The 26,620-nt window shown below is 40.2% G+C and overlaps 3 protein-coding genes across 4 annotated transcripts; 2 read left to right on the top strand and 1 right to left on the bottom strand.

The window, feature by feature from the left end:
- Window positions 1-2,366: 2,366 nt before the first annotated feature.
- LOC145455156 (uncharacterized) lies at window positions 2,367-5,403 on the top strand. The gene has a single exon (XM_080333119.1). It carries the CDS (start codon window positions 2,543-2,545, stop codon window positions 4,019-4,021), a length of 1,479 nt encoding a protein of 492 aa, XP_080189245.1. The 5' UTR covers window positions 2,367-2,542; the 3' UTR covers window positions 4,022-5,403.
- Window positions 5,393-6,488, top strand: LOC145455162 (dynactin subunit 3-like). The gene is made up of 5 exons (XM_080333126.1): window positions 5,393-5,518; window positions 5,579-5,663; window positions 5,733-5,965; window positions 6,026-6,085; window positions 6,149-6,488. Exons 1-5 carry the CDS (start codon window positions 5,438-5,440, stop codon window positions 6,230-6,232), a joined length of 543 nt encoding a protein of 180 aa, XP_080189252.1. The 5' UTR covers window positions 5,393-5,437; the 3' UTR covers window positions 6,233-6,488.
- Window positions 6,489-7,382: 894 nt separating this feature from the next.
- Window positions 7,383-21,133, bottom strand: LOC145455152 (ceramide transfer protein-like). 2 transcript variants are annotated; one of them, XM_080333116.1, is made up of 15 exons: window positions 20,062-21,133; window positions 18,387-18,489; window positions 17,206-17,322; window positions 16,736-16,841; window positions 15,481-15,618; window positions 15,063-15,148; window positions 14,040-14,180; window positions 12,812-12,994; window positions 10,457-10,507; window positions 10,217-10,398; window positions 9,474-9,598; window positions 8,908-9,032; window positions 8,732-8,833; window positions 8,116-8,245; window positions 7,383-7,765 (listed from the first exon to the last, which is right to left on the bottom strand). In XM_080333116.1, the coding sequence occupies exons 1-15, from the start codon at window positions 20,190-20,192 to the stop codon at window positions 7,638-7,640; spliced, it is 1,848 nt and encodes a 615-aa protein (XP_080189242.1). In that variant the 5' UTR covers window positions 20,193-21,133; the 3' UTR covers window positions 7,383-7,637. The 2 variants fall into 2 exon arrangements, with proteins under 2 accessions (XP_080189242.1, XP_080189243.1); XM_080333117.1 differs by lacking the exon at window positions 10,457-10,507 and having other exon boundaries at window positions 20,062-21,023.
- Between the last annotated feature and the right edge of the window lie 5,487 nt (window positions 21,134-26,620).

The raw sequence follows: 26,620 nt of genomic DNA, 5'->3' as shown, positions 1-26,620 counted from the left end.
CATAACAATCGGCTAATCATGTGATGACTCGTCACAGCGATATTAATCTATTCCGCGATACTTGATGTTTATTAACATGCGCTAACTAATAACGTTTGAAAATTTTGAAAAAGTGTCCTCTTTTCAGATTTCCAAAATATGGTAACCATACTCAATGCGGTTAAGTCGAGTCGAATGATTTACCGGATTTTGAGAAGATGACTCTGTCAGGTCGAGTCACCAAAAAGTTCCTCTTTCTCTCTCATTATATCGCAATATTGTGGTGTATTGATTTGATAGGAAATTTAATAAAACGATGATGATGACAACCCTGCTACGACGACGTCTCATTGATGTGATGCGGTTACAATTTGATGTAAAATTCGATGACAATAGAGGAGCAGCAAAATAAACCGCGAATGAATCATGAAAATGACATTGTGGCGCTTAATGGTTAAGCGTTTTGATCCGTAGGTCGTGGGTTCGATCCCCGGCCGGGTCAGACCAAAGACCTGATTAGCAACACTGGTATCCATGGCTTCCCTGCTTGGCGCTCATGCATTACTGGGATAGCATGGAGGGGTGGTGCATGAGATGACTTAGAAAGCCGTAAAGACTATATCTGCACTTCCTTGTCCAGCGGCATATGCACATCATGCACTTATGGTATGCATATGCGCAGATCGCGTGTATGTGTATCATGAGTCGCTGCTGAAGAGATTCGGCGTCCTAAACATAGAAGATATGCGGAAACTAGAAATCGCCAAGTTTATGTATCAGTTCCACTGCGGTCGTTGCCCCGAATATTTCAATGACTTCTTTACCTCGGAATCAAAAGCGCACAAGTACAACACACGCGCGTCCACGTCGTCCAAATATCATATGATCGACCGAAAAGATCATCGCTCTATCAAATATGCCGGACCTGATGTGTGGAACAGTATCCCGCCGGCCATCCGTCAGTCGACGAGCATGTCCACATTCAAGTCGAAATACAAGCAATTACTACTAAATAAATATAGCCCATCCTCAAGATTACCGGACCACGACTGACCTACCGATCTCGCTTCCCATGACATGCCGCCCTATTTATTGTCGCTTTCTTTTCTATACTATCTTCTTTACTTTCATTCAGTGTGCATGCCTCCTCTTTACAGAGAGAGAGAGAGAGAGAGAGAGAGAGAGTCTTTATTTTCATCGAACCAAAATACATAACAAACGGCAGTGATGGTGGTACAGAAAATATGCGTGCACAGTATTCGGTATTAGATAGGAATGATCGATAAGACCGTGAAGGTCATCTAGTCTGATCACACCGGCATCAAACAGGTACACTTGACTCAGAACAGTCTGGCTGTTCTAGGCCAAGGTGGGTGTCAGATTCCATAGACTGCTCCTTGTCGCTTCGACACCTTCCTGTCTTTTCATTGTATCGCATTTTTTTGTGGTGTATTGAACTGATAAAATTGCTAATAAACCAATGATGATGATGAGTCGGTGTATATGCTGCAAAAACATCAAGGACAAAAAATAAACTACGTCCTTTCCTAAACTTGGGGCCTTATAATATGGGGTAGGGCGCCATGCCATGATATTCTCTAAAACAGGGTCTTCTAGTAAGCAAAGGGTTAGTATCGCATTTTCAAATCAATACTATAATTTGCATTCCATGATGCGAAAGAATGCTTATTCTGTCGAAAATTGATACCTCCTGGGATACATCAATACGAATCAAGCTCTCTGCACCTTCATAGCTCAATTTGCAGCTTTTGACAGTCCATGCGAACGAAATAAGACTGTTTTTAAAACTTTGAGTAGATTTAAAGTCAGTCAATTCTACATCTACTTCAAGTAGTTTTCGGTGCCGTATGAAAGAAGTACTTCTACTACTCGTACTTGAGTAGATTTTTTCGTCGCTACTTCTACTTCTACTTGAGTAGCTTTCCTGACTATTTTGACCACCTCTGCCCACTATTGCTACCGTATAACGGCCGAGATTTACGAAAAACTCTTGGGTTTCTGGCTATCAATTTTTGCATATGCATAATGCGACTGTGACCTACTTTTAGTAATGGCAATTTGATGCTGTTGCAGTGGTCCCTTTAATAGCATTATCATCGGTCGCATGTCACCTTGCTTACCATATGCATGATTCGACTGTGACCTATTTTTAGTAATGGCAATTTGATGCTGTTGCAGTGGTCCCTTTAATAGCATTATCATCGGTCGCATGTCACCTTGCTTAGCTGAAACAGATCTATGACCATTGACCATTGACCAATGACCACCCAACGAATGCATATGCAAGCCAAACGTTGTCTTCTTATTTTCTGCCATTGTGTTTCAGCCACCTAGTTACCAAACGTTGTTATATTCTAGGTGTTGATCCCAGATTTCCTATTTTTTGTAACCCTGGAATCGCGAAATCATACTTGGGGTATTGCTCATTGAGCACACTAGAGGTGTTCTCGTTCACAAATGAGTGCATTATGGGAACACTTGTTGCAGAGCGCCTGTTATTTTGCCGGCCGTTGGATTTCTGCTATTCTGCATAACGATAATAATGGAAAAGTTGAAGGTTCCGCAGGGCCTGTACAAGCAATTTCTGTGCGGACGATACTGTGATTTGCAGATACAGGTTGAGAACTCATTCTTCCGTGCTCACAGTTGCGTTGTGGCTGCTGCTTCTTGGGTTTTGGAGGCCATTCTCGAATCCTCAACGTCAGAAGATGTCAGTTTATCCAAGCTCTCGATCCAACTGCACGGAGTATCCGCGTACGCGATATCGTGCTTGCTGGGATTTATATACACCGGTCAATTTCCTGACGATGTCCTCGAGAATGATGAAAAAACACAAGAGGTGTTGCATGCTGCCAAACTGTATAAAATGGATCAAATCACCGAAGATTTGCAGGACAAAATGAAAAAGACAGGAGATGACGACGTGACATCGAATGTCCCTGTGATAGAAAACGGGAATATGAGTGAAAATATACTTGAGAATTTGGTGGAAGCAGATAATGATACCGGATTAAATGAAGAAGAGACTGTGGAGTTGCAAGAAATTCTAATAGACGATCAAATTCTGCAAGACAACACCTCCGAAGTAAAGCTGTCTCATGATGATGTGAAGAAGTATGTCTCTGACAACACAACATACGCAAAGGAGCATGGCATCTTATACTGTGTATTATGCAGTGAAATATTCAAAAGTCAAGCTGATCTTCTCAGTCATATGAATGACCATAAAGTAAAATATCGCAAGCAGCCCGAGAGAGCTGCCGCAGCTACGGCGTCCTTCATAGTCGAACAGGATGATGATTTCGAGGATGACATAGACTTCTCAATAGGAGGATCGTCTGGGAAAGGCAAATCTTCCCACAAATCATTCGCGTGCGCCGAATGCGGTTCGTTATTCAGCGGTAAATCATACTTGATAAAGCATTATATCGCACAGCACCCTGGTACAATATTTTGTAAATATTGTGTGCAGCGTTTCGATACTGTTGAAAAACTGGAAACTCACGTCTTGACGCATAAGACGCAGGAAACGACTACCATAGCGAAAACCGAAACTGGTGCCATAAAGAGAGGTAGGAAACCCAGAGTTGGTCCGAAGACTTACGGATGCACCGTTTGTTCGACAACATTCGAGAAACGCAGAGAGCTGCTCAAACACCGGGAAATAATCCACGGAATTTTCCGACCATTGCATACGTGCACCACGTGCGGAAAACAGTATAAAGAAAAACAAAGTTTGGTGGCGCATACACGTGTGCACACTGGCGAGAGACCGTATATGTGCTCGTACTGCGGTAATTCATTCTCCGACGCGAAAACTTGGAAAGACCACGAGAGGCGGCATCGCGGAGAGAAACCGTTTCTGTGTACGACTTGCGGAAAACGCTTCACGTACCGACAATCGTTTACGAGGCACATGAAGTTTCACGCGGGGATACGTCCGTTCCAGTGCTCGTTTTGCGGGAAGTCGTTTGTTCTGCGGCAGAACATGAAGGAACACGAAAAGAGACACAATAAGTGATCACTGTCATGCTACCGAGCTTCGGCATTTGCCAATACTGTAATGGCACCTGATGGATAGGTATAGATTTCTGGAAATGTGTATTAATACACTAGGATGGGGCTCAACATTTTTGAGTATTTTAGTCATCGGGAAGTCTGTATCTGGCTTCTACACACACAATCAATTATATACTTCCAAGAGCGTGGTTTTCATTTTCCGGTGCAGTGGATGACAAAATTTTGATAGCTTTCATAGCGTCCACAGATTTGAAAGTACGGTAGACGACCGTTTACGGGTGGGGTACCCTGCTATTTTAATGCGACCCCGCAATGTTATTTCGTCAACGTATTGAACATAGCATGAATTGAATGTGTTCATATAATTTTCGCAACAAACTGAATTGGACTCATTGGTGATTTACAATACTCATCTCATTAAACTTGATGACGTCAAACTTTGGTACTGATAGTCACATGCTCGTTAGACTTGTCATATTTTTGACAAAAATACAACCATTCGATGGCCTGTCCTTGCAGCATGACGTTAGTTTCATTTTGATTGTGAAGGTGTTATCACAACTTACACAATTGTTCGATCCCTCCTTCTGTTTTTATGTCATCTACTAGTTTTTGCTATCTTGTAAATGGAAATACAGTGAGCTAGGAGGAAACTAGAATGGAAACGCATGGAATTTTTTGTTTGAATAAGTTGTAAACCCGCATTCAATCCCAGATGGTTAAGATAAGATACTACTGCTGCATATTAGACTCCGCTACAGATCAACTAGTGAATAAATAATTGACATGGAAATTGCAAATAGCAACATGTATAGTTTGAGCAAACATCTTGGGATTTGCATCGTGGGCAGATTCATTCACTCATCCCCATTAGCTCTTCCCGACTGACGTAACTCGTGTATATTGTATCAGAAATTTGAAATTGAAAGAATACTGAAGAATTTTCCTAAAATTATATGTGATTCGTGTGTCCCACAATACTCAAAGTTCTCCACCCCTAACTTGAATGGACAGCACTGCACATGATTTTCATTATCCTCATAACCTTCGTCTCCTCTACATTATATAATTTATTCTATTCCTTGAATTAGAGCTTCAATTTTGTCTAAATTTACAGCACACGTTGCGTTTGGGAGATGATGAATTTGTATCTGTTCATTTGTAATCTAGATTTGCAATTAGCTCATCCTTGTTTCCTAGCCAGGCTAAAAATGTTACTCCTGGTGCTGAAATTATGTTCAGTAAATATCAGTTTGTGTTTTGTTAGCATATTTCCTCTGTCGCAAGATTAAATTCTTGATTCCGTAGCTATTCTGGGATATTGATCGAAATGTTGCTGTGGTTGATGCTGATCTTTTGTCACTTTTTCTATTTTTCTTCAGATTTGATAAAACCATCTAAATAATAGTTGTTAGTGATGGAGGAATGCTTGAAGGTATTGAGTGATCGGTTAACATCTCTGGAAAACAGAGTCGGATCCACAGACCCTGATAACAAAGTATATTTCTTTCAACAATGTAAATTGATCTATTCCTGACTTTGCAACCTTGATTTACAGTTCGTCAGTGATCTAGCAGAAATGAAATCTGCTATAAAAGGTTTGGCTGACTCAAGAGATAGAGTCAAGATGATTTTAAAGCGAGGTACCAGCTTTCAAACATACTTTACCTGGCTTTTAATGTCACGGATCTGGTTACACTGCTTTATTGCAGCGGATGAACTACAGGAGTATGTGTCACCAGGGTTTCTCGAGGACCAGGCTCTGGACGTTTCTGCCCAGAGGGAATATGTATTGATGATGGAAAATAATATTCATAGCATGACCGATGATCTCTCAAGCGTGCAAGATCTTTCTCCTGTGCTCGACAGTGACAGCATAAGGAAATTACAGGTGAAGGGTCCTGATACCATGCGCAGTCTAGCGATGAAGCAGTTGAAGCAATTGGTATGGGAATTTGTGGTGCACAAGGCCATGAAAACCCTCCATGTTAAATGTATTTTTTAGGTATCTGTTGAAGGCGTGTCAAATGAAGTCGCCGATCTGATCAAAGTTTATAACAAATTGGTAATGTATCCTACATTTCATTGTGTGTTGGAATTTAATAAGGTGTAAACACTGCGTTTACAGGCGAAAGAAACGTCAAGTTATCTACTTCAGATATCCAATATTGTCATGAGTTTGGAAGGCCAAGAAAGCAACGACGATGATTGAGTGGATCAATTTCCAACTCGTAGATCACCAGGGTGTATGGCGTCATGGTCTGCTGAGGTTCCTTGCTCTCTGCATCATATACTTCTGTGACATCATGTGATGTTGCAGATGAAATTTATGACGCAAAATGAAGGCGATTGCATGCTTTTGACAGAATGCACGCTCAAGCCCGTATAAAATCTTCTATGGTCGATATTGCGCGATTTATATCTCTATAATAGAATATATGTATGTCATTTCGTAGTGACTACTTGTACCATCTCTGATAGAGGTGTGAAGTGTACCATTCGGGTGAGCATACGACAGGAGCTTTGCATTCTTCCCAAATCCACTCTATGATGGGGCTTGCCCCTACATCTAAATATACTTATATCGTCGAATCAAAGTACACATTTTGAAAAAATCAACTTTGCGTGAAGTTTTCATCTTATTTCAGTCATATATTGGCCCTGATCAACTTCGAAAATCGAGACTGACATAAATATGGCCAAGATATGATATAAAAGTTGATATTTATAAATTTTAAAAATGGTCCTCCAAAATTTGAAAATTGGACATAATCTACTTCGATAGATTTTGAAATTTTTCAGATATATCAAAGTAGCAGTAGTTAATTAGGGTTAACTACATGCCTATGTGACGATAACAGTTAGATCACACAAGACTATTCACATATTTCATATAAGATCCACTTTCATACAATATGATAAGTATACCAGGCTGTGCTGTATTACAACAGAGTTTGCAATCTCCCACACACACGATTACAATAAATGCATACAACGACAGCAAACTATTTTCATGAATGTCGAAGCTGATGTTTCGTAATGACGCTGACATCTCGCACGCCTGCAACACTTCTTCTGATTGCAATGGTCTACAGTTCTAACAACTCTTGTGGCTAGCCCATTCGTCACGATAAAACATTTAAAGTTTTTTGCATACCGATTCGATTGGCAATATCCAAAAATGAACGATAATTGACAAAACATACCAATGACACACGCACCCCCAATGCAGTGGTCACAAAAGTAAACTAATCCGAAAACATTAGTAGAGGGACATTATGCAGCACCTCAGGGTACCTATTAACGCAACAAGTGATGTTAGAAAAAATACCCGTCATAAGAGCCATATCAACGTAACCGGATGACAAAATCGATCTATACTGCGTGATGACTATTCAAGAAAGCCAACTTTTAACGATGGCAATACATATGATGTCTGTGAGCGCGAAAGAGCTCGAAGTGAAGAAGGAGAAAATACAGAATTTATACAGCAAAATTACAATTTTAAAACTGATTGTTCAGCTGAATTGAGCGGGCGGGATAATTCTACGAGCGAGTAACGGGAATGATCGCAACAACAAACCAGGTAAAACAAATGATCGCGAAAGACCAAGAACTCAGAATAAAATTTCCTTGTCTTTAGTCTTCTCTTTAACATAAGCAGTGAACCGTCGTAGAAATTTCGGGTATTCTCGTTTATAAACTGTACGAAGCACCGCAGCCGGGGCCCACCCTCCGGGATTTACTGTAATCAAAGTATGAATCAAAGATTGTTCGTGAACTGAAAGGACATACACAAGCTCAGCATTACAACTCTGATAGAAAAAGGTATATCATTAGCAATAGAATGCAGAAAGGTACACTTGGGACAAAAACTGAGAACCGTGTCGAGTAATCGCTGTTCCCGCGATACTCCTTGCTATTTCTATAATAAACTGATGGGAACCATATCAATATTGGCAGTGACAACATATAGTCCAAAATAAGCTATGGCATAAATTTAGCAGTAGCTACTTCATTGGGTCATATTCCTTAATGTTAACATAACATAACACACTGTTAATAAGTCAAAACAACGAAAAGATTCGTACTTACTATTAGCAACATACACAATCTTGCACTTGAGACAACTCCTGTCTATCTTACCACCATCGGCCGGTGGCTCAACAAAAGTTTGACCTATCAACGCAATACTGACAATGGCGCGTAGACACCCAGGAGAAGGCTGAAACAAAGACAGATCGTAAACGGACAGATCGCATTGCCTATGTAAGCAGTGGACATAGCCCTGGTGACGTCTCTCAGGGCACAGGATTGTGGACATTTCTCATTCTTTTACTTGAAAATTTCTACTTGTACTTGAGAAATTTAAGACGTCACTACAGCTTGGGTGGCAACGATGACCACTACAAAACAAACAAACGACACAGTTCAGGCAACATCAAGGTCACATCTAATTCAATTATCAGGTGGTTTAATAGCACGATAAAAATGAGGTCCAACACTTCATTATACCATATGTTACACTACCACAAAGAAATTCATTCGAATCAATGTTAACAAGAAATCGTCAAGTTGAGCGGCCGGGACTTATGATTTGGAGTTTCAAAATTACACAGCTCGTTGGGTTAGATGCTGCGTTGTACAGCATATTTTAGATTCCTGCATCCCTAGAAAGACGTTAATCAGTAGCCAAGAGCTTTGAACTTACCACGTTATTCGGATGATCGACCGAAAAATTGCAAACGATGTACGTGTCGTGAGGTTTCGGAGTGACTGATTTCTCTGAGTCTGGCAGACGAGATTCGTCGACCTACAAAGAGGAGGTGACGTAAATAACATTTCTGCAAATTCGATATCGGAAACTGGGAAACTGAGAAGCCTTACCTTTTCGATCGACGACAAGTATAAACAGTCTCTTTGCGAGGCGGGCCACACCCGTTTATGAGTCTGGTATATGATTGCAGTGTGATCGTTCGGGGCTTCTAAAACCCGGAAACTTTCGATTGTACCTGAAATAGGCCGTAGTTACAATGTGAGGCAGCACAAGCTAGTGTATAAGCGTCGTGTTGTTTGATAAATGCGAGCGCATCGTCGTCTACATTGGCTATGTTCGACAAAAAAGAGACAGCACATTCAATGACCAAATATTTTGTATCACATGTCATGCGTGATAGTACACCAAAACGTAGCAAGAACAATCTACCTAACTCGATGTATTGTTGTGCCACAATTGTAATAATACAAAGAACAGGGATCTACGAAGAACCTACAAGACTTCATTCAATTACACTCCGAAATATCAGGCTTCATATTGACTCTCAAACTTGAGCTGATATTAGACTCAAATTGTCATGACCAGCCCCAGTCACCAACAGAATTGAAGCATATCGAGAAAACCATCTACTTTTGCGAAACATGTTATACGATTGAAACAAAAGCATTTGCCGAACCTTCCCACTCCATCCGTACGTCCGTGTCCCAAAAATAATGACACATTTCGTGAGCGGTGACGCCTTCGATTTGATGCAATGCGCTCAACGGGTCGCAGATCAAACCGTCTTCTTCAAGCTCCCTCCTAAAAACAAGCAGATATGTGATTCGTAGCTAACAGGCGGCATGGAAAACCACGGCTATGGAGCCGGCACATTTTGCCACCGACTCTAAAGACACTTTCAATATACCCACCTCGGAAACTCTAAACACGCCGACAAAGTAATATTTTTCAACATTCCTCTAAATCTCTTCGAAAAATTACGCGTTTATTACGTTTTATGTTATCATTACTATCAAACGATGCAACCTACTTCTTCAACTTGAAAAATTATGCTCATAACTAAATTCGTGAAAGCCAGCCTAGGTGCTGAACTTGAAAATCTGTAACTGCAACAACAATTTTTAGTAACATTTTAATTTTGAAGGAGTTGTAGTCGTAGTCAGAGTAATTTAACAAACCTCGACTCCAACAAGTAAAAATAGAAGCACTGTCGCAAACCCTGTAGGCCGGTGGAAATTTCACAGAATTTGTTCAAGACCCACAAATTTTTAACCTCACTACACTGTAATAATAGCTAGTCGGGGCACCGCTTACAATACTTTTGCTTATTTCTTATTATTGTCCGGAATTAGCTTTGTGTTATACAACTAGAATGAAATAGCTCGATGAGCTCAACGATATCTCAAGTCCGGCAGTTACCTGTACACTTTCATCTCCCCCTCTTCCGCAAACAGCTCCCAGTTTGAGTTCTCGTCGGTGGCCGGGTCCTTTATCGAGTCCCGCAAATGCTCGGCGATTCGACGCTCCAGCTGCGACACGTACGGGTGATCGTGTTTCTCTTTCTCGACCGCTGCCTTTTTCAGCCGTCTGGAAACTTCCATCTGGACGCAAAATCATCCGTCAGGGCGAGTGGTGCAAGTTTTCACGTCTCGTAAATACTTGCGGATAAGCGGAATTACCACGGTTCGAAATCACGTCCGAGCAAGACGGCTACAAAGGCAAACAACAGATCTGTGCTTTTCAACCAGACGTATGACACAATAACTTCCAAGGGTGTACAGTACAACTTCCAGCGGGTGTATGAGATGACGTAACTAGGATTCACCGCTACTGGCGACAGATAAATTGCCGTGTGGTGACTTCATTTCAGTCATCTCGGTGCAGATTAGTAGAGCTGGACACAATGATTTGATACTCAAATCTGAATTGAGTGCTAATTCTAACGATTCTAGTCGTGTGGAGGAAGAAGATTTTTGTCTTGTTGAAAAAATACCATTAACGTATGTAGAACTGGTATTATATACTTTTGGTAGCATAAAAGGTACTTTCCACATATTTCATACTGTTATAACTAGGGCGATTTTTTTTTACCTAAAAAACGGAAGTATTTGACATTTTGAAATCAGCAATAAATCACGGTAACATGCTTAATGTTTACTCTCGGTTGCTGAAGCCGCCAGTGGAATACCCCCTCATCACCATATGTTAGTTATAAGTCCCAATTGGGGAAGACATGAGGGGAAATTAAGATAAGGGGGCATTTAGCCTTCATAACCTACCAACTTTTTTATTTTTTTAGGGGGGTGAGGATTAGGTAAAAATCATGCAGTCGGCCCGACGTATACTATTTTGTTTCAGTTTTAGCCACTGCTCTCATCAACTCTAACCAAATAAGACTAATTTAGGAGGTTTCATAAACAATAGAGTGTACAGACACACAAAAACTACATTGTTCAAAGTTACCCCACATGCCGGGGTAACTTTGGACACGGATAAATAATACAACGAAAGATTTTTGGATAGAAAGAGTCCGTCCTTACTAAGTAGCTTGCCAAGAATGGAGTAAGAACGTTCAACAGCAGCAGTTGTTGGCTGACAACACTGAAGATGTGCGTACACTGCTGGTGACTAACCGTGTTGCCTCATTCTGGCAATGGTGTCTACATAACAATTTTTCATCATGCGCTTCTTGATATAAGAACCATGCAATGCCCACGCAGTCTTGATTCAGTTGGGATATTGCGGTACGTTGAGCATAACACCATGTCAACCTATTTGTTTCATTTGAATGTTTATGATTCATAATGGGCCGTCTACAACGGTAGGCTACAAGCTGTAAAATGTCAAATGATAAGTTCACCGACAGTGCAAAATCTATGATACAAACGAAATGCAGGTTGCAAAAAAGTTTCAACTTTTTGAAAAATTTTGACATTTTTTGACTTAGAAACTACAATTTTGACCTAAATTTGACTTTTTTTGACATGTCAAAAAAACAAAATCGCCCTAGTTATAACGCTCGAATACTAGACTCCTAATACTGGATTCAGAATCAAACACTGATACACTCGATTTTTCCCAGCCCATCCGTCACAATGCCAGTGAGAATGAGACTATGGCTGCGTGAATGTGTCAAACTTTTATACTTTTCAATCGTCAGTTTCTCTCTCTAGGTAAGCGGTGTCAAACTCAACTGACGTCGCGGGCCTGATTCAACACTTCAGATCGCTCGCGGGCCACAGCGAAATTCCACAATCCAAAAATATCTCAAAATCTATACTCGTTTTTCCTTTGTATGCTTCATTGACCAGCCAATATACTCAATAGGAATAGTATATTACATTATATTACAGATCACATGGGTTATATTCTAGCTGCGCCTTAATTCGCAAACAGTGGAATTGGCAATAACACGGTGATTGGGCGGCTGAATACAGTTATTAACTGATAAAACAGTGGTTCCAAGGATGACATAAGTTGCCATATTTCAATGCTCCATTTGTTTTAGTAGTAGATTATATTGCCATCAACCCTGGGTATGCGTTGTGAGGAATACAAATGATTCAACTGTAAAAACGGACGTTGGAATTTGCTTCGTATCATTAAATCGCGATTCAGGTTTCTCTCAAGGCCGGAGACCTCTATTATATTTTCGATGTAACCTACATATAAGGGCTTTGCATTGGCGTTTTCGCTTCTTTGAATAACTAGTTTTTGGTCAACGAATCGAACTCGCACTTCCTTGCCTTCTCGGAATTGGGTGTCAATGTCAGCGACCTGCTCCGAATGGTGACTAGAGACCACAACACCGCAGTCAGGTGGTTATAATGTGGCCTATAAACATAATCGACGTCTTCGTCTGCTATCTTGAGGGACTATTTAATGGAAGAATTACTTACTAAAAATACTCCTGGACAGGGGCGTGGTACTTTTGTGTAACATTGAAAGGGTGTACCATTTCGAAAAAGTTGGGCAAGCACTTCGATAGACGATACGGCGTACACCGGCACTTACGTCTTCTACGATACGGTCCTGTTTGTCCAATTCGGCCTCGACCGCATCGAAAAACTCCTCCTCCGTAATGGTGCTTTGTGGGCCTTCCTCGAAATCGGGGCTGCCCGCAAACGATATTTTCGATTTTGCCGAATCTACCGCGTGACGCAACTGTTCTTCGAGCCGTTTCCTTTTCTCGTGTTCCTGAGAGTGAGAGATTGTCAAATTATGTATGGGGATCATAACATAACTTGACGTACACCTGACATTTAAGCGGGATGAATCTACTAGCCGAGGGCAATGTTACTTTTATAGGACTACTTCACCAAAAGTTCCAAGAGGTCAGCATTTGCGTAACGTTAATGTAATGTTATTAAAGATTAATAACTGTTACAATAACGACTCGTACAACGACGTCATTATTTAGTGATATGCTTGTTGATTTACAATGTTCTTTCCAATTCTTTACTGGTTGCTGACGATTACCCCTGACGAGTGTCAGCCGAAAATATTTAAATTTTTTAAATATCAATGTATTATTCAATTGTATAATAGTGACTCATGTCCTTATTTTTGGAAATGAGGTCGTATCTAGGACTGGACAAAGGCTATGTGTTTTTTATCATTCACCAGTTCACCAAGAAATGTCTCAAACAGGTGACATTAGCATCGATGCTTGCAGTTTATTTTAGTCACCAGCTACTTATCTGTCTTCAGTTTATCATGCATGGCAATCCTGCATAATATGCATCACCTGGAATGAAAGAACAGTATCGGAGTGAATCAATGCTTAGCCTCGCGTGAAATGGCAAGGTTCGTGTGGGCGTGAACCCTCTTCCACCTTGCGAGTTTAATGCTGCGGAAAACGCCCACACAAACATTGCCGGTTCATGCGAGACGAAGCCTTGATTCTTTCCGTAGGCAGTTGCGGTGTTTGAAGTTGAAGAAATGACATTATCTTAAATCTCATAGGGAGGAGCGTGGGATGGTGCAAACCAAGATGTAAACGTGTGATTACAAGAGACCATAATTATAAACATACCAATTCAACGTGTGCATAAACAAAATGATCTAGAGACAGTGATAATCCTTTACCTCGATAAACCATCACAACTACAATTGACTAGCCTAAGGGCTGAATGACTTGCAAACAGCAATGCGACCATTGCAGACAAACACACCGTCCTGCTAAATTTTTCGATCCACTCAATGCAAACAGCCACGCCCGCAATTTTATCGAGCAATGTACCTTCTCCATGCGTTTTTGCCAAGTGTCCTCCCTGCTGGTCATGACATCGATGCAGTAGGACAGCGTGGCTATAATTCCCGCCGTTGTAGCCTTAAACGTTATGGCCTCGCCCTTGAAATCGACGCCTTCCGGACGATACATCTGCCGAAAACAAAGCGATCGCATCACATTTGTGCAAAAATACACAAAATTTATTGCTTTGTAAGTCAAGTTGATCAACACAAGAGCGTAGTAAGGATCTGCATGTGAATTAGTGAGATCAATATCACCAAAAAGCCGAGGTTTTATGAAATGAGACTTCGCAAGCGATGCTACTAGTTGCAATCATATGTAAAATTGAAATGTGACCTATTTTTTCAGATTTATGCCCCTTATTAGTATCCTCGTCTGAAATATTATTTACATTGCCGGTTCTCCCTATATGTATTTAGGTCTTTCGTTGCCTTTTAATTAAAAAAATTGGGATACAGTGGCATCTATACGTATGAGCATGGAGTTTCCAACGTAAATAAGAATACTATGTGTGAATTGTAGCTGTATCCAACTCGTAAATGCAGTAATCTGTACGACCCCTTGAGATGTCATCCAAACACATGACACGCCTCTACTTAATAAAGCACAGGTGTCACAGAGAAAACACCAACTCTTAACGCAGTCAAAACAACTCTTCACTCTCCCAACAGGAACAGACAATCCCAGGTTGCACGAATTCAATTTACAAAAGACCACGTCTTCTTATGAAGTGTTTTGCATAATTGCCGACACCGCACAAGGAAATAGAAAATCAATAACACGAAACGCAGTCGCCTATTTTCAAAGTAAAAACGTACAAACTGTTTTACTTTTCCAGGATCGCAATCGCGACAACAATTATTCCACGAGAAGTATGACAGACAAGCACTGATTTGGGATTTTTCAAAATTATATCATCATTCTGAATTGACACGTTTTATGAAACAGTGGTGAGCTACCATCGCAAACGGTAAGTAAGAAAACGTACTCGGTTGTACAAAGTCAACTTACAGACTGACTGCGCGGATGGTTGGCGCCAGTGTTTGCAAGATGCACATCGTCTTCGTGATCAATTTCATCATCGGCATCTGCATCCACTGCGAATCGAACGGAGAAGATAATATGTTATATTATTTATCTTGAACACGGCCTTCTATGCCAGGTTTTATAAGAATTTGTTTTGCCTGCATACCACTCAATATCACCAATCGGAAACTTGAGCTACACCGACGCCATCAAACTAGTGACGTAAAACCCGTGACCAACAACTCGTAATAAACATAACAGGATCCAAAATAGGATATGTATCATTCGACACCGTCATCAAGCCGGCATTTTCTATTTCAATCATGCTCGCGCACGCTACGCCGAATGCGATATCAATGCCGCCAAGCGCACGTCACTTAATCAATGAACAAGCGAAACTCACCGCCGAAACTGTCCCTGATGTCAAGGTGCTCTTCCGATTGGGCACACGCGTCAAAGTGCTTCTGCAGGGTGTCGACTTGACGACAGAGTATGTCTCGGAACGTTTCCAGCTCGGCGAGTTTCTCGTATAAACCGCGGCCTGAATAGCAACGCTTCAGTCAGCGAAAAAGTGGGAAGGCAAAATTTGGACAGGAAATCATTTTATTCAAGAGCAATGTTAATGTCTACATTTCACCAATAAAAAAATGACCCGCTACACTACATATACTTTACTTATGCAATAACCTAACAAGAAATGACTGTCCCAAAAATAGCAATGTGATATAGATAAGAGGCATTTGTTTGAGACATATTATTATGCTTGCTCAAAAATTTTACTTTAGATTTGAATGGTAAGTAAGCTTACAAGAAACTCGTCTTTCTAGGAGGCATGTCCAGAATAAGTCACGCGAAAATACCAAAGAGAAATATTATGTAGTCGAAATACTCTAACAAGTTTTCTTTGCTGTAAAATGACAATGCTATACTAAAGTATTAGTTAGCCTTATAATTTCAGAACTTCAGGTAGCATATAACCGAAACCATCAAATGGAACCGGAAATGTAAAAGGAAACCATCAAACAGTTGACGTAATGACTAAAACAACTCCAATGGGAAGGGGTCAAGAGAGTCACAATAGCTGGACAATGGTGTAACGTCAGGCATCCAGATATCATATTCCTAATATTTTATTCTTTTACCTCCATACATTGGAACCTTTGTGCGAAGCCAGCTCAGTAATAGCCAAACAAAAAAGTTCAGTTAGTTCAGCATTACAAATCGGCCTTGCATCATATATCAGTATTGTTGTTTTGAGTACACGGATCCTTGTTGAAATGCACTAGTCATTTGATGATACAAAAATCGTGCCGTCACATGTGTGGGGTTGACGTGCAGTGGATCAGTGAACACATATTAGCTGCCTGTCGAGTCATGGTGACAATGTAGAATCACATCGAGCACAGGAGCAGGTCCGTTTCCTTCACTATTGATTACTTGTCTGTATCGCAGCTATTAGGCCAGGAGCCAACCATTGTCGATCTCTTACAATTCATTAATAAAACTTAATGTCGCCAATTTATTACAATATTAATGTCGACTGCTGAGCAAGCATTACAACTTTAGGCCTCCGCAAAGCTCTTTAACTATGACTCGAGTTGCGGTCCCAAGATCTGAAAATATTTTCGTTTTTTTTAGTGGATTTGGACTGCACTTGCCTTTTCGAAATGAGGTACTCGACGTGATCGATGGCCCGCTGCCCAGAGACATCATGGATCCATGCCGACGTAGACTGCTACCGTCGGATCCATACCCAGATTCCGACTGTCAAATATATCTATAATTGATACCTTGAACTCGTGAATCGAAACAAAGGACGTGCGGCATACCAGCATGAAGAAAATAGACACAAGAACACTATTACCATACCCTAGTTCCACATACCTTGAACATTGTCACGAAATTACAAAACACAAGTAAATAAAAGTATCATATTTCTTTCACACAATTTTTATATCTCTGGTGAGTGGTATAAAATATTCAAATGACAACTATATAAAATTGCCATTAATATGCATTCGATGTATCACATGAATTTTAATCAAAAAGTTTCTAGCACATAACTGATTAGACTATGGCATTTAAAAATCACAAATCTTATGCGAAATCAAATAGCAGAGCAAAAAACCTTATTCGCTTCTATAACTTCAATCCACTGTTGTCTGGTCGCCTCGTCGCGTGCCCGCATATACCAAACACTGTCATTTATTGAAACATCGAACCGACAATTGTCGAATTCGTGACACTGCAAGGAAGAGACGGAATTTGAGTTTGCAATAGATCATGTATTCTTTGCATTCTTTATATTAAAATTCATAGCTTGGTCTTATGTTCTCCGAATTTTTGCAATCAAAGTCGTAGATTGCAGGCGTCACTACTAAACTGCACTAGTATACAAGTAGTCATCCATTATTGATTCCTTTCAATTAGTCCCAGGTAGTGGGAAGATTGAGTTCTTCACTGGACTTGTTCTGCTCGCAATGTATTATTCACTTGACTTTTTCAGGTCAGAAAAATCTTAGATGATTGATGAGGGATGACGTATGATCCTCGTGTATTGATTTGAGATCTTGAACATTTGACACCAGAATAGTGTATTCTTGTAATGGTACCGTTATCGGGAACAACATCTGCTCGTGTGTTTGCTCAGGCAGTGAAAAGAATTTGGTAATAGACCGACAACTGGTAACCTTGCCTGTAGCCTGGACACTGGACAGGTACACACAATTCATCAATCATGCAATACCAGGATAAAGCACACAGTATCAATTGAGAGTGGGGAAGAAATATTAGCTAGTCTATTTAGGACACCCAAAACAAACATTTCCTGACTGTGACATTGTTTTGAGTATAAATAATCCCTCTGTGATGGAGCAAATCTGTTATTGACCTAAATAACTTCCTTATAAATCAGTATTGGGACCATGTTTTTGAAGCGACAATGCCTTCCATTTCCTAAGTAAGCTTCGAGTGTGCAAAGTTGAATAATGAATATATTGCAGATACTCACATTACCTCAATTACTAAAGTGAAGCCTTAAAAATTATACAAGACAAGGAAGCATCAAATAAAGTAAATCGTCTGTATCGATGTATCATCAGGTTGTTAAAGTTGAAGTCTACCACTCTCATGCAAACATTACAGGTACAGAAATACAACTTTTGACAAAAAATGGTAGGTTAGAAGTCTTCTGCCATAATTTTGTTTGCAGTGGGTGTCCTTGGAGCGAACCACATCAAATCGTCAACAGAAATTGTGTGGTTAGTCGCCTACCATTGATTTTGACCACAGATTAACACTGCAACTTACAGAAAGAGAAGCCTTGGCCAGACTCATGGAACCTCTACAACCAAACTCTGTTTCATTTTCAGCGCGGTAGTAGCTCAAAGTTCCATCCCCGCATTTGACGTATCTGTTTACACAAAACACATATTACAGTATACTACATTAAACAAATAATTACAAGTAGAGGCTGTTTGTGAAGTCATTTTTTTAAATGACCTTCAGTAAACTCAGTCTGGTTGACTAAGTATCACAGTACAAAGAACCTACATTCTATGCTTACCATGCATTAGGTAAGGATAACAAGTTGAGCAATAATAATCATCGAGTCCAAATTCCAAAAGTCGAACTTTTGACAAACATGCAGCCGTAATTAATGCCATCGAGGCAAACGAAAAACACACAAGTTTGAGGGATAAAATGAGTAAACAAGACAAAAGGTCTAGAATAATTTCTTGAGATTTCATGTGAAATCGCTAGAAACTATGAGACGAGTCAGAGCTTCAGTCATCCATCACTTAAATTCAACATTGAACACCTGTTGAAGTGACATGAATACCAGCAATCCACATATTTTACATTTTCCTCTTGTTATTACTAGACCAAGTCGATTTGACTCGTTCTAATCTTTATGGTTGTGTCAGTCTTGTAGTATTTTGAATTGATAAAATTTTATTGAACCAAACTGAACAGTGGACCAGTAACACTCTGATGAAATTACAAGAAATACATACAATCACATGGTATTAATTAATCACCATGACAAGTTATGACAGTGTAGCAAGTTTCAAGTCAGCACTGCAACAAAGTTGTAAGTAGCAATGCGGACAACTTCACACCACCACTCCACCAGGTTGGGTTACAAATACAATAGTGTTATTTGATGTGTGAACGCCGCTAATAACCACTTGTTTTTATAGCAAAGGCGTCAAAGATCGCCACATTCATACTTTACCCTTATTGATTCAAAATCCATTTCTGTTAAGCCAGATAATCACTCAACATGTTGATTTTACGAGTAAAAGTCATTAGGCTGATCGCCTCAATTTATCCACATTACTTTTAAAAAGTCACTAGTCACCGCTGAGAAACAAATAGAATTATCAAAATATTATATTTCAATTAAAGGTGGGTTAAAGACAAGACTACCCCATTAAAAAAACATGATTGGATGTAACATGCTGAATATGCTGTAATTTCTCCAATAAAAAAAGAACAGTTTACATTCAAGAAACCTCGTAATGTAGAAGAATCTACGGATTGGAAAATCACACCGTTATGTAATAATGAAAAACTGCATGGAATGACATTAAAGTATATTATTCCCGGAGACTGTTAGATTCATCTATGCAACCTGTAAACATGATTACACTGTAGACAATTTCACCACTTCAAGACACCACAAGATTGCCATAAAATGAAAGATAGGAAGGTGTTGCAACGACTTGGAGTAGTCTTCGAACTCAGACACCCCCTAGCCTAGAAAATGTAAAAAGGAGGTATGTACACCAAATGAAAGTAAAAGATGATATAAAAGGACAGGCGACAAAGACAGGTGAAGTGGCATGTGTCGGAAGGCGAGATCGATATGTCAGGTCGTGGTCCGGTAAACAGACAAGGGAGTCATTTTTCAATAACTAGCAGACTGGCGATATTTCCTGATCAGCGTTATAGCAACGAAACAACCGTAAATATAATTTACCGATCTTGCCATCCATGAATATAATTCGTCCATTTTGATAATGTGCCTTTCAATACTGGCAAGTCGGACACTTGCGGTCCTAGCTCATCATCTTCCTCTGAGGCGTTAAGACTTTGGTGACTGTCAGACATTATATGTTATCTATGCGTAGTATTCTTTTTTAAATAGGACTGAAAATACAGCGAAGCAAAGTTTATTCATGTAGACTAAGTCAAATAAGTTGGTTACAGTTGATTACCACAGAGACTCTAGTCGGAGAGAAATAACTTCTCATTTAATACAGAACAAATGAAATGGGTTGACCTACTGCACGTTCACGTTATTTCATAATGTCGAATCATAGATCTATAGTTCATTAATTCAAGCAAGAAATAATGTTGATTACAATGACTAAAGTGTCAACAACACTACGGTATAGTAGGTATGTTATACAGAAAAACGGACTAATGTAAGCGTTGTAAAACGAGACTTTTGCTCGGGAATTTACTAGTACAGAATTGGTACTGTATATATACCATGCATATACTGCCATACTTGATGTGATAGTGGTTATGTTTGCCGTTAACAGGTCACTACCGTACGGTAGCTGGCTTGATATCAGAATCACCAAAGGTAATAAATACCAAGATGAATTAGTGGTAGCCTATTTTATAAATCATTGACTATAATGATGCAGTCAGGTCGACCCTGTCACACAGGATAGGGTAAACGCGTAAACCAAGTACTCATGTTGCCTACAGGCAAGCTTCCCTCCCTAGACGGGTTTCAAATATCACAGCGGCCTCGTTTTTACTTTTTAGTAGCCTATGTAAGCGCCTCTTCAGGCCGGAGGCTTCGCTTGTAATGCACCGCGAACTCTTGCCTGCTACATTCTCGTGGTAATATTCAACCGAGGACACCACCCCCTTCCCCGTTCCGCGAGGAACCGACTCATCACGCGTTACGGTAATTACTGTATAGTGTATATACAGATCGAGACTCTAGCCGGGTGTATTCCAAGCACTAACTAACTGTAAAAGAACCACTGTGATATGCGTGTCGCACCTTGTCGCTATTTCCAAATTATCAGTAATTAACCACCTATCAGTATCATATATTACCATCTTTATTCATTCAAGATACTACCAATCGAGAAGGCATTCGGAGCTAACCTTCTGCCTCAACGATAAACGCAATATAAACACTAAATTGTCCGTGTATGCTGTTGCCAAGAGGGCGCATTTTTTTTGAAGATTTTGTGCTGTGCCACGCCCCGGCAGCCGCCCACCTACTGACGACTTGCTAATATCAGATATCCGATTATCCGTGCATCCAGATCTCCAATTCAGCAGCTACAGCACAAGTTTCCATGCATCAGATATTGTATCATACCGAATATATTTTCGCCGTGAAGAATAGAACTATAATCCTACCTATCCGGATCTTTCGTTAACTGCCATTTTGTGAATCAATACGACGGCCACATCGCTGGTCATAAGTTTCTTCGATTAAAAGACAGCGCAAGATTGCGATAAACTGGTATTGAAAAGAGTGTGGCTGCAATTAGCATACATACGATCGTAATCGTTTGGGGATTCATTAGCTTATTAATATATTCATCAGTTGAAAACGCCACAAGAAAATCCCGATGAAGGAGAGGATGAAAAGAGCCAGGAAAACGTCAAAAAATGACACGGACTGATCAGTACGCCGAGGTGAATGTTCGACTTATAGATCGTACTTGGTCGTTTCGACATCCTCCTATCTGTTCATTACATCGCATTGTACAATGTAGAATGTACATTGTGTGTGTCTTGATCGGGTGAAAATATAATCCGGCGATTCTTGATCGATCTCTATCTCACCCAATAGTATTTTTATTATACAGGCGACATCATTGATTCACACAGTTGACAAATAACGATTCCATATCTTATTCTCTCTGGAGAGTATTAGGTAACTAAAGGAACGTAGAATTTCGACTGAATGAATACTAGTCCGCTGTTAAAATGACCTGACCACGGACTGACCTATCGATCTCGCCTCCCGTGACATACCGCCCCATTTTTTGTCTCTTGCTTTTCATTATATTATCTTAATTTACTTTTTTCATTCAGTTGCTAGATTGCGAAACGGTAGTTTCAAACGTTGTGGGGGGCCATACTTACCGTGATGAAACATTTGATATAGGCGACAATGCGGTGTGAACGGAATCACGCTACCCGGTATCTAAATTAGATTCAGCGATACTTTCGTTAGAACATATTTGTCACTCCATTAAGCTACTTATACTTGACAAAATGAAAATAGCGAAAAGTAAGTAAGTAGTTCAAAAAATATTACGAAGATAGTAGCGAAAAAAAGATCTACTCGAGTAAGTACCAGAAGTAGAGGAAAACTACTTGAGTACTTCGATACTAACCACCTCTGGCATGCCTCCTCTTTACATCGCCTAGGCCAAGGTGGGTGTCTGATTCCAAAGAATACTCCAAGTCGTTTCGACACCTTCCTATCATTTCATCGTATCGCATTTTTGTGGTGTATTGAACTGATAAAAAATGCTAATAAACCAAATAATCAATCAATCAATCAATTAATCAATCAGGATTATTAATATTTTCACCGTTTCAAAACATCTCAAGACTGCGATACAACGAAAAGATAGGAAGGTGTCGAAACAACTTGGAGTAGCCATTAAGATCAGACACCCACCTTAGCCTAGGCGAAGTAAATAAGAGGCATGCACACTGAATGAAAAGTAATGCAGAGAATATAAGATGCAAGCGACAAAATGAGGTGGTATGTGGCGGAGGTGCCTCTTATTTACTTCGCCTAGGCTAAGGTGGGTGTCTGATCTTAATGGCTACTCCAAGTTGTTTCGACACCTTCCTATCTTTTCATTGTATCGCAGTCTTGTGATGTTTTGAAACGATGAAAATATTAATAAACCTGATTGACTGAATGAAAAGTAATGCAGAGAATATAAGACGCAAAGACGCAAATGAAAACGCAAAGATACACGTGCACTTTTTAAGTTGTCTTCAGTAGCTTGTCATTTACATCTTATAGACAAGTAGGTATCTGATTGGTGTCTGATGGTGATTGGTATCTGAAGGTGTATCCTTCTAAAATTTCATTGCATTAATATCTTGTGGTGTTTTCGATCGAAGAAATTTTCGAAAAACTGATATTCTCTAGATCTAGATTTATCAAATCCAAATTTGGATTTTTGTATTCAAATTGTACTTCATAACAACAACAACAACAACAACAATCATTGGGTTAAAATTTTCATCTGAACAAGTTACACATAATGTACAATGCGATGTAACGAACGGATGTCGAACAACACGCATCGTTAGCGATCCTTTACTCTAAAACCAATGATGATGAAATCCACCTCGGCCTAGAGTGCCCGTCACAGTTCTTTTCGATGTTGATCTTTCTTGAAGCCGCGGTCCTTTCTACTAGTTCTTTCCATTCCTTGTGAGTGCTTTCTTTCTTCGGGTCTTATTCTGGGCGACAGCGGGGGACGAGGAGCCCAGATGGACCTCCGATGGGAATAGAACCCGGTCCACCGGCTTAGTAGGCGCTTAGCGTTACCACTACGCTATCAAATTATAGAATGTAAATATGGAATGGCAACGACCGATTTTGCAGCTTCGTTCCGCTTCGCTGAGGCTGTTTTCATATTTGTTTTTTGACCGTAGGATTTCTGGTAATCGAAAAGTTATCTTCCAGGGCGCAGAATTTACTGAATCTGGCCTTGAACGATAGCTACTGTTGCACTGATTTCAAAAATATAAATTAAAATATGGTCAGGCTCCAGATTTTGACGAGAAATAGCCCTCAACATCTGAAATGTGCATTGTTCAGAACAATCGGATAACCGCAAACAATGACCCGTTGCAGCTCTCCGATTGTTCGGACAATGCCGATATTTCAGACTTCGAGGGCGGATTCTAGGTGGATCAGTGCCCGATCATATTTAAATTTATATTTTCGAAATCGGAGCGACAGTAGCTTTCGATCAGGACCAGATTCAGTAAACTCTGCGCTCTGGAAGATAACTTTTGACTTGCCGGATATCCTACGCAGTCGCTTCGGCAAAAACAATCCCGAATACCGCTTCAGAGAAGCGGAAAGAAGATGCAAAATCGGTCGTTGCCATTCCATATTTACATTTTATAATCAAATCGTTCATGACTTTCGTTATGTTCATTATTTTCCATTATCTACAGTCTACACCGCCTTTCACTATAATCAGTATGGACATGTACATTAGTCTCCTTGGGTTTCTTTGAGATTTTTGGATTAATTAGTATACTCAAGCCCTGGTTTCAGAATGACGATAATGTTCATTAGTGTCCTTGCAGAAAACAAAAACAACCATGGTTATATTACCACTTCAGGGAGTGACATAATACATCGATGTAGGTAACAGTGTTGGGATCAAGTCACTACCTTCGAGTCACGAGTCATTTCGAGTCATTGCACATTTTGACTCGAGTCAAGTCAAGTCAATCGATTTTCAAAGGTGACTCGAGTCAAGTCAAGTCACTCGATTTTTGGAGGTGACTCGAGTCAAGTCGAGTCAAGTCAAGTCAAGTCACGAGTCAAGTCACATTTCAAGTCAAGTTGCCTTTTCGATGTATGTATGAGGCATGATTACGTCACTGCAATTTGCTAGCTGTCTGAAATACAGTTTGAGTGGACATTGGTCATTGATTCCGAACCGATGAACGAATATAGAGTTAAATATACACACAAGAAGGCGCTTTATCGCTCACATATACGTAGAACTGTGAAACTACGTAATTGCATAGCCTCAGTTTATAGTTACCAGCCAAAATAGAGAACAGGGAAACGAATTGATAAGATGCAATACGTTACCCATTTACAAATAGATATGATACCATTCGAGCCTGGGCCCATGGTTGAGGACTATAGAAACTATATTCGACTTCAATTTCAATAAAACAATCGGTTTGGTTAAGGTAAGATGATAACAGAAATAGACATTTTGCTATTCTATTACTTTACCACTAGAGTTACGACAACGAAAGCTTTAAGCTTCGATCACTTCGTTTGCAGTCAATCTATTTGTGAGAGAACAATCGAGGCTCGGTGAAATGCACGCTCATTGAATGATTGGTCGCTCTCAGTCACACGGGTTACACAAGCGTTTCGCGAACAATCCGAACATATCCAAGATACAGTGATTTTTATCGACACCGATTACTTGATGACTTGAAATTGACTCGTGAATTTTGCTCCGAGTCACGAGTCAATCCTCAATTCTGATACGCCGAGTCAAGTCAAGTCAAGTCATTTTGGCAAAGTGACTCGAGTCAAGTCAAGTCATGCGAAAAAGGTGACTCGAGTCAAGTCATGACTCGAGTCATCCCAACACTGGTAGGTAAGCATGGTTCGTTCTTAGATGCTCCTCGGAATGCATTTACTAATACCCTGTTACCCGTCACGCCATCAACAACATTTTTATAGAAACGGCTGTGTTTAGTGATGAAAAGAGCAAGAAAAGCAGCATATCAAATCCAAGTGCAGTCACAATAGGATAACGAAACTTTGTAAGAAATAACTGCATATTAGTAGCTATACGAATATATAACATCAGTACCGCTATTAGCACAAAGAAATAAAAGTCAGTGGATCAACAACTCCAACTTTATGCCGTTAGATATGCAAGTTCACGTAAAGATTGCAAATGAGAATGGGAAACATTCTGCACCAGACGGACATATATAAATAAAATAGATTCCAGCATTCTACTTTGAATATGTATCAACATAACATATTGTAACGTGAAGTGCAAAATATACTTTACATCTACAGGGCAAGATCTGTCAATAATGCAGGCATCCCATCTACAGGTATAGCATTTTGAAATGGCATGCATATTCAAAAACAATTTCAATAAACGCGGATGCTTCTTCAATGCTTGAAATAACACATTGGCAGATGAGCACTGGCCAATCTGTTGATTGGATTCAGCATAATTATTCAAATGCTGAAGACAGGACATGATCACACGTGATGGCATCATCAATTCTACAATTTAGGGTTATGTGCATTGTGCAGTCACAAATTAGCAGGATTCAATAACCCTTTTTGATCCCAGCTACGCTTGATAGGAATGTATACAGAAAGGAAAATTTCACGAGATTTGTATCGTTTGATTACGATATAAGTTGGGTGAAACAGGTGCTGTCATACGGCTTGATAGCATCTCAATTTCACTCGGGGCCAATGTCAACGTGAGTTGATTGGTCATCGCATGAGCGGCGTGGAAAGCGCCCGAAAATTCAGCGCCGTCGCATTCCGGAAGGAACGTATTCTCGCTTCTCTTCACGGTCTTGGCGCGTCCGGAACCAACTTTCAAATTCGACAGGTAGCCCGATTTCTTCTGTTCCTTGCCCGAAGACAGCACCGAACCGAGATGACCCAACAGCGAGAGGCTGGAATCGATTTCCGGTGCCGGGAAAACTTGCTGCAGCATGACCCACTCTGTCATTTTACGCGTATTCCTGTATTCTCGTTCTTCGATGTTCAGCTTTTTGAA

Source organism: Botryllus schlosseri, chromosome 14, assembly GCF_051294905.1.
Source record: "Botryllus schlosseri isolate E-star chromosome 14, Bs_hap1, whole genome shotgun sequence".
In the NCBI taxonomy this organism is placed as follows: Eukaryota; Metazoa; Chordata; class Ascidiacea; order Stolidobranchia; family Styelidae; genus Botryllus; species Botryllus schlosseri.
Note: the sequence above shows the minus strand (reverse complement) of the source record. Positions and strands in the feature narration are given on the sequence as shown.